At 38.0% G+C, this 12,885-nt stretch overlaps 1 protein-coding gene across 3 annotated transcripts in view; it reads left to right on the plus strand.

The window, feature by feature from the left end:
- itsn1 (intersectin 1) overlaps positions 1-12,885 on the plus strand; it is a 106,434-nt gene that overhangs the window by 76,600 nt on the left and 16,949 nt on the right. For 2 of the 3 annotated variants that reach the window (XM_008107550.3, XM_008107551.3), the window contains exons 27-28: positions 2,720-2,837; positions 5,873-6,064. In XM_008107550.3, coding sequence (XP_008105757.1) covers positions 2,720-2,837; positions 5,873-6,064 — 310 coding nt within the window. Of the gene's footprint in view, positions 1-2,719; positions 2,838-5,872; positions 6,065-6,379; positions 9,294-12,885 lie in introns of those variants that run through there. The other variant, XM_008107552.3, reaches the window with a different exon arrangement.

Genomic DNA, 12,885 nt, shown 5'->3' on the forward strand with positions numbered 1-12,885 from the left:
CACCTCAGCCTTCCGCCAGACGGAGGGAGACCGCGAGGCCCCAAGGTTTCTTTTCTTTTTTTTCTTTTTTTTTTTTGATGTTGAGGGCTGCAGAGGCGAAGGCCCCCCCATGAAGACCACCGCAGCCTCCTCCGTGCCCCGCAGGCCTCAGGGTGGCCCCAGCCATGAAAGAGCCGGAACCTCCTCCCCCCCCCCTCCCAAGAGCCACCTCCGCCTCCCGCCAGGCCGGAGGGAGGCCGCAAGGACCAAGGTTTCTTTTCTTTTAACTATTTCTTTTCTTTTGGAGATAGAGGCCTGAAGGGGTGGCCCCAAGGAGGGAGGCCGCCAGGCCGCAATGTTTTTGTTTAGTTTTTTTTTTTTAGATGGAGGCCTCCAGAGGCGGAGGCAGGGGTGGCCGGGAAGAGCGCCCCCCCCCCCCGCCGTGTCTTAAAGGGTCCTAAAGCCCCCCTCCCCTTTCCCCCTCTTCAGAGGAGGGCCCTCCCTTCCCAGCCTCAGCTGCCTGGACCTCTCTCTCTCTCTTCCAGGGATTGAAAAGAGGGGCCGCCTGCCTGTACTCTCAGGCAACAAATATCATATCTACAATTACTGTGGTGTAATAATACAGAACAATATAATCTCTAAAATCAGGACATTCAATAAAGAGGAACACTGAAAATGGGAATTCCAGAAAGGAAACAACCAGGGCCAGCTAACATCTCCCAGCAAACGATTCCCCCAGGCAGGAAGCAACAATATAACAATATAACCAGGCTTCCAAACAGCAAGGCTATTCAGTGCTGTTCAACCTAACCAAGCAAGATTTCCCCTTCATGGTACACCCACAGGGTTTCAAGCCATGAGGCTACTCCATCTCATTCAGTCTGCCCAAGAAAGGATGCCCCTATGTAGAAAGCAGTCAGTCTTTGAAACGGTGAGGCTATTCAGTGCCATTCACATTGGCTAAAAAACCATTTCCCCAAAATGCAGGTACCCAGCCTTCCAAGCAGCAAACCTATTCCATTGTATTCCAGCTCACCAAACAAGGATTTACGTAAGGAGAAAACACCCAGACTTTAAGGCTGCAAGGCTATTCACTGTTATTCCACCTGGTCAACAAATGATTCCCATCAGCCACAGCAACGCGTGGCCGGGCACAGCTAGTATATATATAAAAATGTTCAGTGCATAATTAGGACCGAGTTAACAACAAAACCATTGGACAAAATGCCTCCAAATTTGGCCACAATACATCAACACATCCTTCACTCACCCCCCCCCCCCCAAAACTGGATTGGCCTATACCTATTTTTCATTCCCCCCACCCTCCCTTTTTGGCCGGAATGATACGCTCCCCTCTTTTCTCTTCACTCTCGGCACTTGCCCTGAAGGGGGCAACTGTATTTACTGCTGATGTGGGGCGGGGGGGAGAGCTCAGCACGTGGAGAAGGGCAGGTAGAGAGAGAGCCAATTGCCAGGGCTGTTCTTCTTGGAGGGGCTTCCCTCCCTCCTCGCACACACAGGAACACATAGAGCTCCAATTAGAAATGGGAGGGGATGAGGGAGGATGAGGAAAAGCTGTTCTCCCCCTGGCTGCCAGTCAGAAGGGCCCCGCCCCCTTTAGGTCCTGCCCACTATGTGTCATAGCAACCCCCTCAGCCACAATGGTGCCCAGGGATAGGCAGGGCTCACTTAGGCCTCTTCCACAGATTATCTGATTTGAACTGGATTATATGGCAGTTTAGACTCAAGGCCCGTCCAAACAGTTATATAACCCAGAACGCCAAGACACATAATCCACAGTATCTATTTTGAATTGGATTATTTTGAGTCCACACTGCCATATAATCAAGTTCAGTGTGGATTTCATACAGCTGTGCAGAAGGGGCCTCATATAATCTAGTTCTAAGCAGAGAATATTATTTATTTATTATATATATATATATATATATATATATATATATATATATATATATATTAATTAATTAATTAATTAATTAATTAATTATAGAGAGAAAATACCCAGGTAAGGACTTTGGGGATGTGTTTGTGGAACCAAGATGGTGTAGCAGCTTGAGTGTTGGACTAGGATTCTAGGAGACTATGCGTCAAATCCCCACTCAGCCCATGGAAACCCACTGGGTGACCTTGGGGCAAGTCATACTCAACCTCAGAATAATGCAAGGCAACCCCCCTTTGGACAAATCTTGCCTAAAAGACCCCCTTGATTTATGACAACTTTATGGAGAAACAAGAAGGACAACAAGGAATGGTTCAACCTGAGAGTTACCTCCTGGATCCTTCACAAGCTGCAGGTTCCCTTCCACATCTTAGAGAAAACTAAAACAATATTGCTAGAATCTCATCTTAAAATCACTCGATCCTAAGAAAGAGGTGGTGTTAGATTTAAGCGTTAAAATGATAAACAGAGCTAAATTAAAAACAATTTTAAACAGGGCTGATGGAAGTTGCAGCTCAACAGCATCTGGAAGCTTGCACATTCTCTGCAGTTTGATTTGTGTTTAAGAATCTGCAGAAAAATGGAGATCTCCTTGCTTTACAGTCTTTCAATTATGTCTGGATTTAAGCTTCTCATGTCAGCAACCTCAGGACAGTTCATTCAATTTATTAAGTCAGCCAACCCTTTTCTAATATTACTGCAAATACAGATTTTAAACTGAGAAGCTCTTGATCACCAAAAACATATTCATAGATAGAATTCTATCTATTCTTTTCTCACTAGGCTCGTGGGAAAAAACGACAGATAGGATGGTTTCCTGCTAACTATGTAAAACTCTTAAGTCCTGGTACTAGTAAAACTACACCAACTGAGCCACCTAAAACAACAGCATTACCTTCAGGTAAGTAAGCTGTGATGTTGTTTTAGGGCCCATTGGGAGAAAGATGGGGTAGAAATAAAGTAAATAAATATGTTCCATGGTACATTTCTATCTGATTGCTATAGAGGTTTACAAACTGATTCTGTTCAGGGAGCTCTTTCCATATATATTTGTTATTTATTCTCTGTCACCTTTGAGACAAGGCAGTTTTTCAATATAAGGCTCTGTGACCCTCACAACTATGGAAATCACTATGTTACAGTCATTCAGATCATGTGCAGTTCTGGCTAGGCCTTTGAGGGGGACTGTCTTGTTTCCCTGTTTGATTGGAAAGTGTACCTTAGAATAGTATAAGAAATGCTTCTGTGCAGCTTTATCTTGTGTATCATAAAATAGATACCGGTAGTGGTGGCTAAGATGCCCTTCTGATAATTTTGGCCATTACTTATATTGTCACTAAAGAATATTTGAGAAGCATTGGCGTTAAGGGTGAATATTTATGTATAAGTCTATAATGATTGGTGACTATATGATACCAGGAGGGATAGATCTCTATGGATACAGTGTAACTTTAGTCAGGTTGATTGAAAAATTAATCTCAAAATCCATTAATTTTGACAATCAGTTACAGTTACAGCCACATGCCCACCCTGATAGTATATTTACATATTTAAATATGTATATTTAATTTTTTCCAAAAATTAAAAAATATTGACACTTATTTTCAAGTTTCTTTAAAGTACCTGAAATAGCTTGGTTACTTAAAAAAACTGTTGAGTGCTACAAGGTACAAAATATAATCTCTCATCCCCTTCATCACCTTAACATACACAGTTGCACAAGGTGCAACACAAGCTAGCAGCTAAAACATATGATGTTCTTTCTCCTCCATCTAGTAAGGCCACACTTTTATTACTATAAATTAAAGTAGCTTATAAATCATTTAATGATTTCATTTAATATAATTATATCTTTATTAATGGAAAAAAGGAATTAATTACTAATTGATATTTGTAATTGGTTAATTCCATGCCAACTCAAAATGATAGGGAGAATCTGTAGCCCTCCTTATGTTGACCTACAATTCTTATCAGCCATAGCCAGCATTATGGTGAGGGATGTTGGAAATTGTAGTTCAAAAGCATCTGTAATACTGGATTTTCTCCATCCCAACTCTAAAAAAGACTGCTTTTGTTACGGTTTCTCAGGGGACATATCTATTAAGAATTGTTCTTTAGGATAAGTACAGCACTGGGATGGTTCTTCTGTATAAGAATTGATGATCCATTTAGAGCATTTATGTTATAGAATATGGCTGCAGATAGAGAGGCTTGCTTCACGTTTCTAAATAATGAGAAGGCACGGAGAAAGATAGTTGCAACAGAATGTAGAAAGATAAGTAGCCAGAAGTTGAAAATAGAAGTGTGAAAAACTGGGACTCCCTTCTTCCAAGCTTAGGAGAAGAGTGGGAGGTATCAAGTGTATTGCTGTATGGATTGGAGATGTTTTTAGAAAGGCCTCACAGACCATCATCTCCCTCATCCTTCTTCCTCCTCTTCATTATGTCTTAGTTCTTGGCAGTGCTCAGAACAAAATGAGCTGCCATTGATGCCTACATTACTACACATATACACTTCCGTGCCCCTGCTTCTTTCAGATCCAGACAGCTGGAATGGTAAGGATGTGTGGATGGCCTAAATAGCCCTAAAGGGTCCAGATACCATCTAATTTTGAAAGCTTAGCAGGGTCAACACAACTTGTATGGGAGACCACCAATAAATACCAAGTGGTGTAGGCTATATTTCAGAGGCAGGAACTGGCATAACTCCTTCTGTGTATTCTTTACCTAAGAAAACCCTTTGAAAATCCTAGGATCATCATAGGTTGACAGATGACTTGAAGACATGATTGTGCTGGCAGTGGATGCTGAAATTCAAGGATCTGCCTAGCACTAAGAAGTAGAAAGAAGCAATTCACTATCATGCCAGCTCCAGAGAGGCTTTATGAATTTAAAACAGATTTGTGAAGGCAAGGTCAACATGGAGCTTCAGAGGTTCCTGCCTTCAAAGTCCAGCTTTACATCAAATGACTACTTTTTCAGCCCTTGGTATCTCCCCTCCATTAAAAAATAGAAGCAAAGTCTAAACGTCTAATTTTTGAGGGATGCATTTTCAACAATACCGTTTTTCAGCCACAGAGCCCTTTTTGAAGCAAAAGTTTATTGTGGAGTCCCAATAAATGTTTAGTCTTTAGTTTTGTCTTTCTATGTTCTTTGAGGCATATTACACACAATATGTATATAGAAGTATGAATAATAAGCTGTGTGTGTGTGTGTGTGTGTACAGGAAACAATGATAAAAAAGAACTGGAGGCAATATTATTTATTATTTAAATCTACAAAACAATGTAACAACTAACTAAGATATTTGAAAAATGTTACAATGTACACCCGAAGTTAATGTGAACAATGTGCCTGCTTCTTGAGGCAGAGGTTGTCAATGTCCAGTTGGTTTAGTAGCTAACAATTGGAGGAGGAGGGAAGCAGCATGCTGGCGCCTGACACGGAGCCCCTCATAATCACTTGTGGAGCCCCAAGGGCTCTGCAGAGCATACTTTGGGAACCGCTGCTGTATTTAGTCAAGTATAATGTGCCATCTAAAGTGGTGCATACCTCAGTTTTGAAGGTGTGGATTATAAAAGATGGGTTTTGCTGTCAAATATAATGTGAAGCAGTGGTGGCTGCAAAAACGCTGGTGGGAAGCTGTGCCCCTTCGCCAGGCCTTGCCTTTTCACGTCACCACTGCCTCTCTTTCCTCTATTCCTAGCTGGGATCTGTTCTCTAATAGCACAGACAAGTTTAGGTGTGCGATTCTAATGCACCATCGAATCTAATACACATCTCAATTCTAGCAATGCAATTTAGCCAAAAGAGTGAGCATTAGACTTGGCTAAATATGGTATATGGATTACAACTAGATTACTCAAATGTCTCTGCATAATTTTCTTCTGCTCTGTGGAAATCATCAATCTCGAAAGTTTTTTTTATTGTTTTCCAGTGTGCCAAGTAATTGGTATGTATGACTACATTGCACAGAATGATGATGAACTAGCATTCAACAAAGGCCAGATCATAAATGTCCTTAATAAAGAAGATCCTGACTGGTGGAAAGGAGAAGTGAATGGGCAAATGGGTCTCTTCCCATCCAACTATGTGAAACTGACAACAGATATGGATCCAAGCCAGCAATGTAAGTGACTGTTTTCTGTCAGAAGTTACTGAAGTATTATTTATGTTAAACAAGCAAACAAACAAACATGCAGCATTGCTGTGATTCTGCTGTGTTTTGCAGAACTTGGCCACTGCTATTTATTTACATAACTCTCTTTGAAGACCTTCTATATTGCAAGCCTAAACTTGTGTTGGTTTTTAGTTCCATTCCCTTTGTAGCATGTGACCTTTATCATTTTTGCACCATGCTGTTTACATACCTGGCTCATTTTCCTAGCTTGAATTTTGGTCATTGTTTTGTTTTGCTTATGTGTTGTTTTCCTCCTTTTTCTAGGAATCATATGTTGTCCATCCCCCACTCAGGCTTGAAAGTCCTCAAAGAGACCCACTATCCCATATCACTGTCCAGAGGGATGCTGGGAGATGCAGCCTTGATCATGTGACTTCCAGCATGATCATCTACTGCCTTCTGAGTAGAAGAACACACTGCAGAGCAGTTTACCTCATTTTACATTAGTTGCATGTAATCGCAATGTTTTTATTTAATATCTACAGATATAGAAGCAAAATTACAAAAAAAGACAAAAAACACAGGATAGTGGGTCCTTTTGTGGCTTTCATAGTTACCCTATTTCTCCACCTTGACACAGGTGCTTTCAATAGTATAAATATTTTTAAATGCCTATTTTAGCCTTTTAAAGGAAAACAAGTATTTGTCATTGCAATTTTGTTATTGCAAAAAGACCCACTATCAAGGAATGCTGCATGTGCTATTGAAATTGTTCCAAATGTCAAAAAATCTGAGACTTGTATTCTCACTTTTTCATTTGTCCAATGTTGTTGCTGTCTGTCTTTTTTCCTTTGTGTACTACTAAAAGAACAGGATTTGTATACTACTAAAAGAACTGCTTTAAAGAAAATTAAAATGTGCTCAATTACACATTCAGCTAAGGTATTTTGTTTCTTGTACTTTTACATGTTGGATGTCCTAGTGGTGTGTGTGTGTGTGTGTGTGTGTGTCAACATGTGTAATACATCATGGACGAGAAATTAATTTCCTTCCATGCGCAAGAAAGAATATTCATGTATAATACAGTTATTCCTATTATGTTATATTTTGCACACTTGTTTGTAATTACATATAGCAAGCACCTTTTTGTTCTGTGTCTCAGATTTGTTTTGGGTTTTTCATATAAAATCAAAAGAATACAAAATTTACCTTGTTTCTTGAGAATTAACTTTTTTTTGAAGTTAAGTAAACTTTTATCATCAGTTACTTTAGTGACTATGGAACAGCGTCCTTGAGCAAGTAATGATCATATCTTGACAAAAAGAATGTATAGAAATATCTTTCTGCAATTAATTTCCAATGTTTACATTTTTTAAAAACTAGACTGTGGAATTTATACGAATAATATTAAATGGAGCTTACAGTCAAATTTTATGTAGATGCGCTGTAGTCAAAGCTATGTTTATCTTTCATATATTAGTTATAAGCTCTTAATGAAATGCCTAGTGCGGCCAGCACATGGGGGAAAACCTATGCCTCAAGCACAATATAGCATCTCTACTAATACCTTTAACATTTTCTTTTGTTTATGTATTCTGTTTCTAAATTTCATGCTGGCAATGTTGTAGATTTACTTTTATCTCTATTCTTGTGGTGCAAAGAACAAGTGAAGCTCCTTATTCAGTTGCACTTCAATATTTTCTTTGATATGAATGTAAAATATATAAATATATAAAACCTTCAGCTTTAACAACTGTAATACAGCCTTTACAATTAGCTACATGTATAGATAATTAAATTCTTCATATAAAAGCTAGACTAAATGTCTCTTGTGTTGTTACTGGGTGCATATGGAATTTAGCAAATGACACTAATGACAAGGGAATAGCCCAAATCCCAGATTTCACTACTAAAATTCATCCGTGTTGATCTTAAAAAAATATATATATTCAAGGGAAGCAGATGATTTTTCAGCATGAATCCCAAATATCAGTGTTTCCTTAATGTGAAATTTGACATAGTTGATTTTGATTTTGCATCACATTACTGTAAAAAGGTTGGGTTTTTTATTCAGTTAATTCTGTATCAGGTCACTTAGTCATATTTTTCTCTGCTATGCTCCAAATAGATGGCCCTTTCTCTAGAAACATGCTATTGTTAAACTAAGAAGCACTGCACTTTTGTACTAGCTGATGCAAGACAACTAGACAAGCAATTATATTTTCCCTACTGTACCTGGAGCTGGTACCATATTTGGCCATTGGCTATAATTGTTCCTTTATTTTCTGGAAATTCACTAAGCTTCAGCACTTCGAGTGTCTGCAATAGAACACTCCCAAATTCTGTTCAGTACATCAAAAGAATTACATTCTTGCTTGTATCTGGCATGAGGTTTAAAATACATGCTTTTGGTCTAGAAGAGAAAATGGCCCTCCAAATGTTTTGACCTATAATTCCCACCAGCTCCAACTAGCATGGGTAATACAGAGATATTGTAGTCTAAAATATCCAAGAGGCTAAAGTTTTCTTACTCTGCCTGATATGAAATTCAATTTCCTAGCAACCATGTAGCTAATGTAGGTTTGTTGTAATGTGGGTTTAGAATTTTAATGTAACTATAAATGTGAATTCAACCATGATGAGCACATTAATCCAAAAAGCACATTATCAGTACTTTATAAAATAAACATATTGTAGTTGAAACAAACTCTGTAAGACCATCTTTAAATCAGTCTCTGAAAGCTGAATCCAGTTAATGCTAAGATATCATGCTCTGTAATATCAGCATATTAAACGGCAGTAAAGCCTAGTCTAAAACTAAATTAAGACAGTTTGTCAACATATATTGGGCTGCCAAAGAGCTGAAATGGGATAACAATCCAAGATACAAATTAATGAACAGCTTTCTTTGAGTTTCGTTAGGTAATTACCCATGTAAGTATGTTCATGTGAAATGTTACTGTATTGAGGTGCCACAGCGTGACCAATGGGGACTGCAGATTCATTGCTTCAGGCTTTTTCTATGTGCCATGGGCCCTTCCACCTCTTTTCATGCTCAAGACTTGGGACTTTGCTTTCAAAGGATGTTTTCTTGGACACGTTAAAGATGCAAAAATGTTGACATTCTTTTATGCATTCCCACAATCTTTTACATTATACTCTGTACACGAATGCACTTTCATAGCCTCTCTGTTCATTCAAAAGTACCTCAGTAGACAATAAACCACTTTTTCAGCAATATTTTGGGTCGTCAGTTTATCCTGCATTAACTACAAGATGCTATGTTATGGTCTGTTAAGAGTTTATTTGATATGACTGACTTAATATTGGGACTAACTAGGTTAATCAACCTTCTCGGCCAGGAAAGTACCAGATATCCCAGAGAAATCATTTTCTTTTTGAGCTACAATAGGTATTTTTTTCTTTAGAGTTGCATTCTTTCAAAAATAATGTGTCAGGTATTTTATGGTGGCAGTGGACAGGGGGAAGGCCAGAGCCAAAAAGGACAAATTGATCTTTTAGAAGATCAAATGTAGTATCAGAAAGGTCCTGAGCCTATTTTCAAAAGCCATCTTCAACCAGGTGTCTGACAAGAGCATTCTTCCTTGCTGTCTACTGGGAAGAAGAGGGGTGGGGAGAGAAAATGGGATGGAAGCAAAGGGGATGACTTGACTAAGAAAATGGAACGAAATGATATTTTTCCTGGGCATATTAATGACAAGTTGTACAGATTACCTTTTGCATTTGCAAATCACATTTGTGAACCTGGATCCCCTCCCCAGTATCTTGTACATTAAGTGATAATGGAAGTATTAAATATTTTTTCTGAGAGCTCCAACTGAGAGCTCCTATTCCAATTACGCTCACATGGACCAATCATATGTGTAATGACATTTTGATGGGGACTTCTGCACAGTAATGTTCAGAAGCTGCAAAGGACCAAAGTAGGTAAAACAGATTAGTGGATGAACCTGAAGACACATAAAGTTCCTCTGGTCTTTGCTTGATTGCAGAGTTTATGACCCCTTAGTCTTCTCATTTCTAATGAAGTGTCATTTTATTCTCAGTTTAATAATGTTTTATTTCCATAATGATAAGTCGTTCTTTCCTAACCCATAATCAGTCTTTGCTTGATTCCTGACTTGCAGTCAGTAAGAGGAAGTAGAAATGTGGCTAGGTTTCTCCCACTAGGTATATCGGCTAAAGACTACCTTCCTAATGAAGTTTTTAAATAAGATATTAAGTGGTGTGAAAACATCACAGGGAAAATGTTTTCAATTTAATTTATACTGTGGCCTATTTGTTTCAGAGCTGGAATGTCAGTATTGTTTTGATTAATTTTTTCAAAAAGCTCAACTTATATTTAGTCCCCCCATAATTCAGACATATTTTACAAATACTGTATTCTTAAACAATTGTAATGTGAGCTAAGCCACAGGTAGGTTTCCCAGAAGAAAAAAAGGAGGAGGTATAGGGACCTCTTGTACCTGTTTTCTGCTAGTGAATTTAATAAACGAATACAGAATATTTTTTTCTGTGCAGCTTTTGACGATGATAGAAAAATAATGCAGAGGTGTTTTCTGAAATGATTGTTGACTACAGAGTACTGACAGTAACAGATCCTATACTAAATATAGTGCCTTCTACGGGGCTGCTGTTCTGAGCTGTTTTGGAGTTGAAAATAAATTCCTTAGCTGGGTATGTATTCGGAGTAGTTGTGTTCCTTTATTCTGTGCCCATCCACAGAGACAATTTTGGACCTAACTTCCCAGAATATCAAAACAGATCGCCAAGTCTGAAATCTGTTCACTCTTACTATAGACCAGGCCTTCTTAAACTTTTTCTACTTTAGGCCCGATAAATTTTTACGTGACCCCAGGTATATAGGTATATAAAATAGGTATAAAAATCAAACATTTACTGATAATAAATTAGCTTTTTCAAGGTTTGCTAAACAGGCTGATCTACTTTTTAGTGGAGTACAGCTGAAACATTTTCTGCAGAGTCCACTGAAAACACAACACAGTGTTGCTAACAGATTCTTGTAAATGTCTACATGACATTCACTGTTGCCATTTTTTTCATGACTCTGAGGTAAGGGGACCCATTTGAGGTCAGGATGCATAGTTTAAGAAGTAGTGCTTTAGGCAACTGCTTTTCATTCCCATAACAGCAGAGTAAATTTCAATTGAAAGAAAGCCAAATCTCATGTGCACATATACATTAGGAATGTAATTCTTTGCTATTTTTTATTTTCAAAGGAAGCAATAAGTAATTTCAGCAAATTTCTTTCTACTATGAGAAAGTTTTCCAACTGTGTATCATTTTCAAAGACTTCCTAGTTTAGAGCTTACTCAGCTCAAAATCCACTCCCTCTTTTTTTTCTTTTTCCACAGCAAACAGCATTTTCTAAAAATAAAACAGCATTTTCTGTGTAGGAAATAGCACAGAAAATGTAGTAATTGGTGACTTATGTGCAAAACAGGCATATTCTGTGCAGTATGGAATGCTTTTCTTTTTAAGGATTCTCTTTCTAAAAGTTTCCTGCTACTCAAGAAGCATGTTTTTGACAAATTTTACAATATTTTAAAATATTATTTCCATCCATATATGACTGTGCTATAGCTGAAATCCCACTAACAAGAAAAAAATCTAAGAAAATAATTTCAGAAAGAAAACATAAGTAAGGAACTATACTCCTCAGTTTACTTGTTAGTGTGCACATTAATTAGAATTAGTTTCTACCTGAACAGAATGACTCAGTTTGCAGAAACTGCCACTGCCATAGTTTCAGGGATCCCCACATGCAGCACTCCATATCACAGTGTCCCCCGGTCTGCTGTGTAGCTTTCTCAAGGGATTAGAGGAGCTATGCACACCTACATTTGGCTCCAACCCTAAATCACTAACAGTTTTACTGTCACATTCAGTGTCTTCCCTGATATGCCACATTATGAATTACAGACAACTGATTAATATATAAATTCTGCTTGTTTCCTAGACATGGTAGTCTTCTCCCAAGGTATAATTACCTTCATATTTACACTGAAGAAACCATAGATGAAAACTTACAGAGATTCTGTAGAGAGCCTGAACTTAGACTATGCTTAGAGTTGACTCCTTGAATTCAATGGGTTTTTAGTTAGCCATACCTTGAATGTGGAATTGTGCAGCCCTCTAAATCAGTGGTGCCCATAGTTTTTTGGTCATGGAATTTTTCAGAAGATAATTAATTTTCCATGGAGCCCTGACTCTATCCCTTATTCGTTTAATCAATATATATATTGTGGATCATTTTACACTAATTCAAATATGTTTCCAAATTTCCTATACTGTACATTTATTTTTGAGTAAATTTTACTTTTGATATTTCTGTGAATAATATGCCAATATCCCAAATGTCTTTCATCTCAAAAACTACAAAAAGAAAATTTCAAAAAATAAATGTTGAATCAATGTGCAAAATCAACTACATGTCAATCACTCACAGATGGCAAATATAATGTTGAAAGGTGAAGCCATTTCTGATAGTAATAGTTGCTTTACAAAGTAGCTGTCACAGAAACCTTAAATCAAATAATTTGGCCTTGACAACACAGTCAATGTTGTTGACAATGAGCTTGTCTCTAAAAATAAAACAACAGGAATAGGAAGAGAAGGATGTGTTTGGTTGGGAATGAATGTTAATATAATTAGTACCATCAAGCCATGACTGGCAAGAAGGATAGGGAAGACACTTATTTGGACAACACTTCAGCAGGACAAAAATGCTTAGCATGTAGTAAAATCAATATGGGACACCATATTGTCTTTTGTTTAAGGCAGCAAAT

This window comes from Anolis carolinensis, chromosome 3 (genome assembly GCF_035594765.1).
Source record: "Anolis carolinensis isolate JA03-04 chromosome 3, rAnoCar3.1.pri, whole genome shotgun sequence".
Taxonomy (NCBI): domain Eukaryota; kingdom Metazoa; phylum Chordata; class Lepidosauria; order Squamata; family Dactyloidae; genus Anolis; species Anolis carolinensis.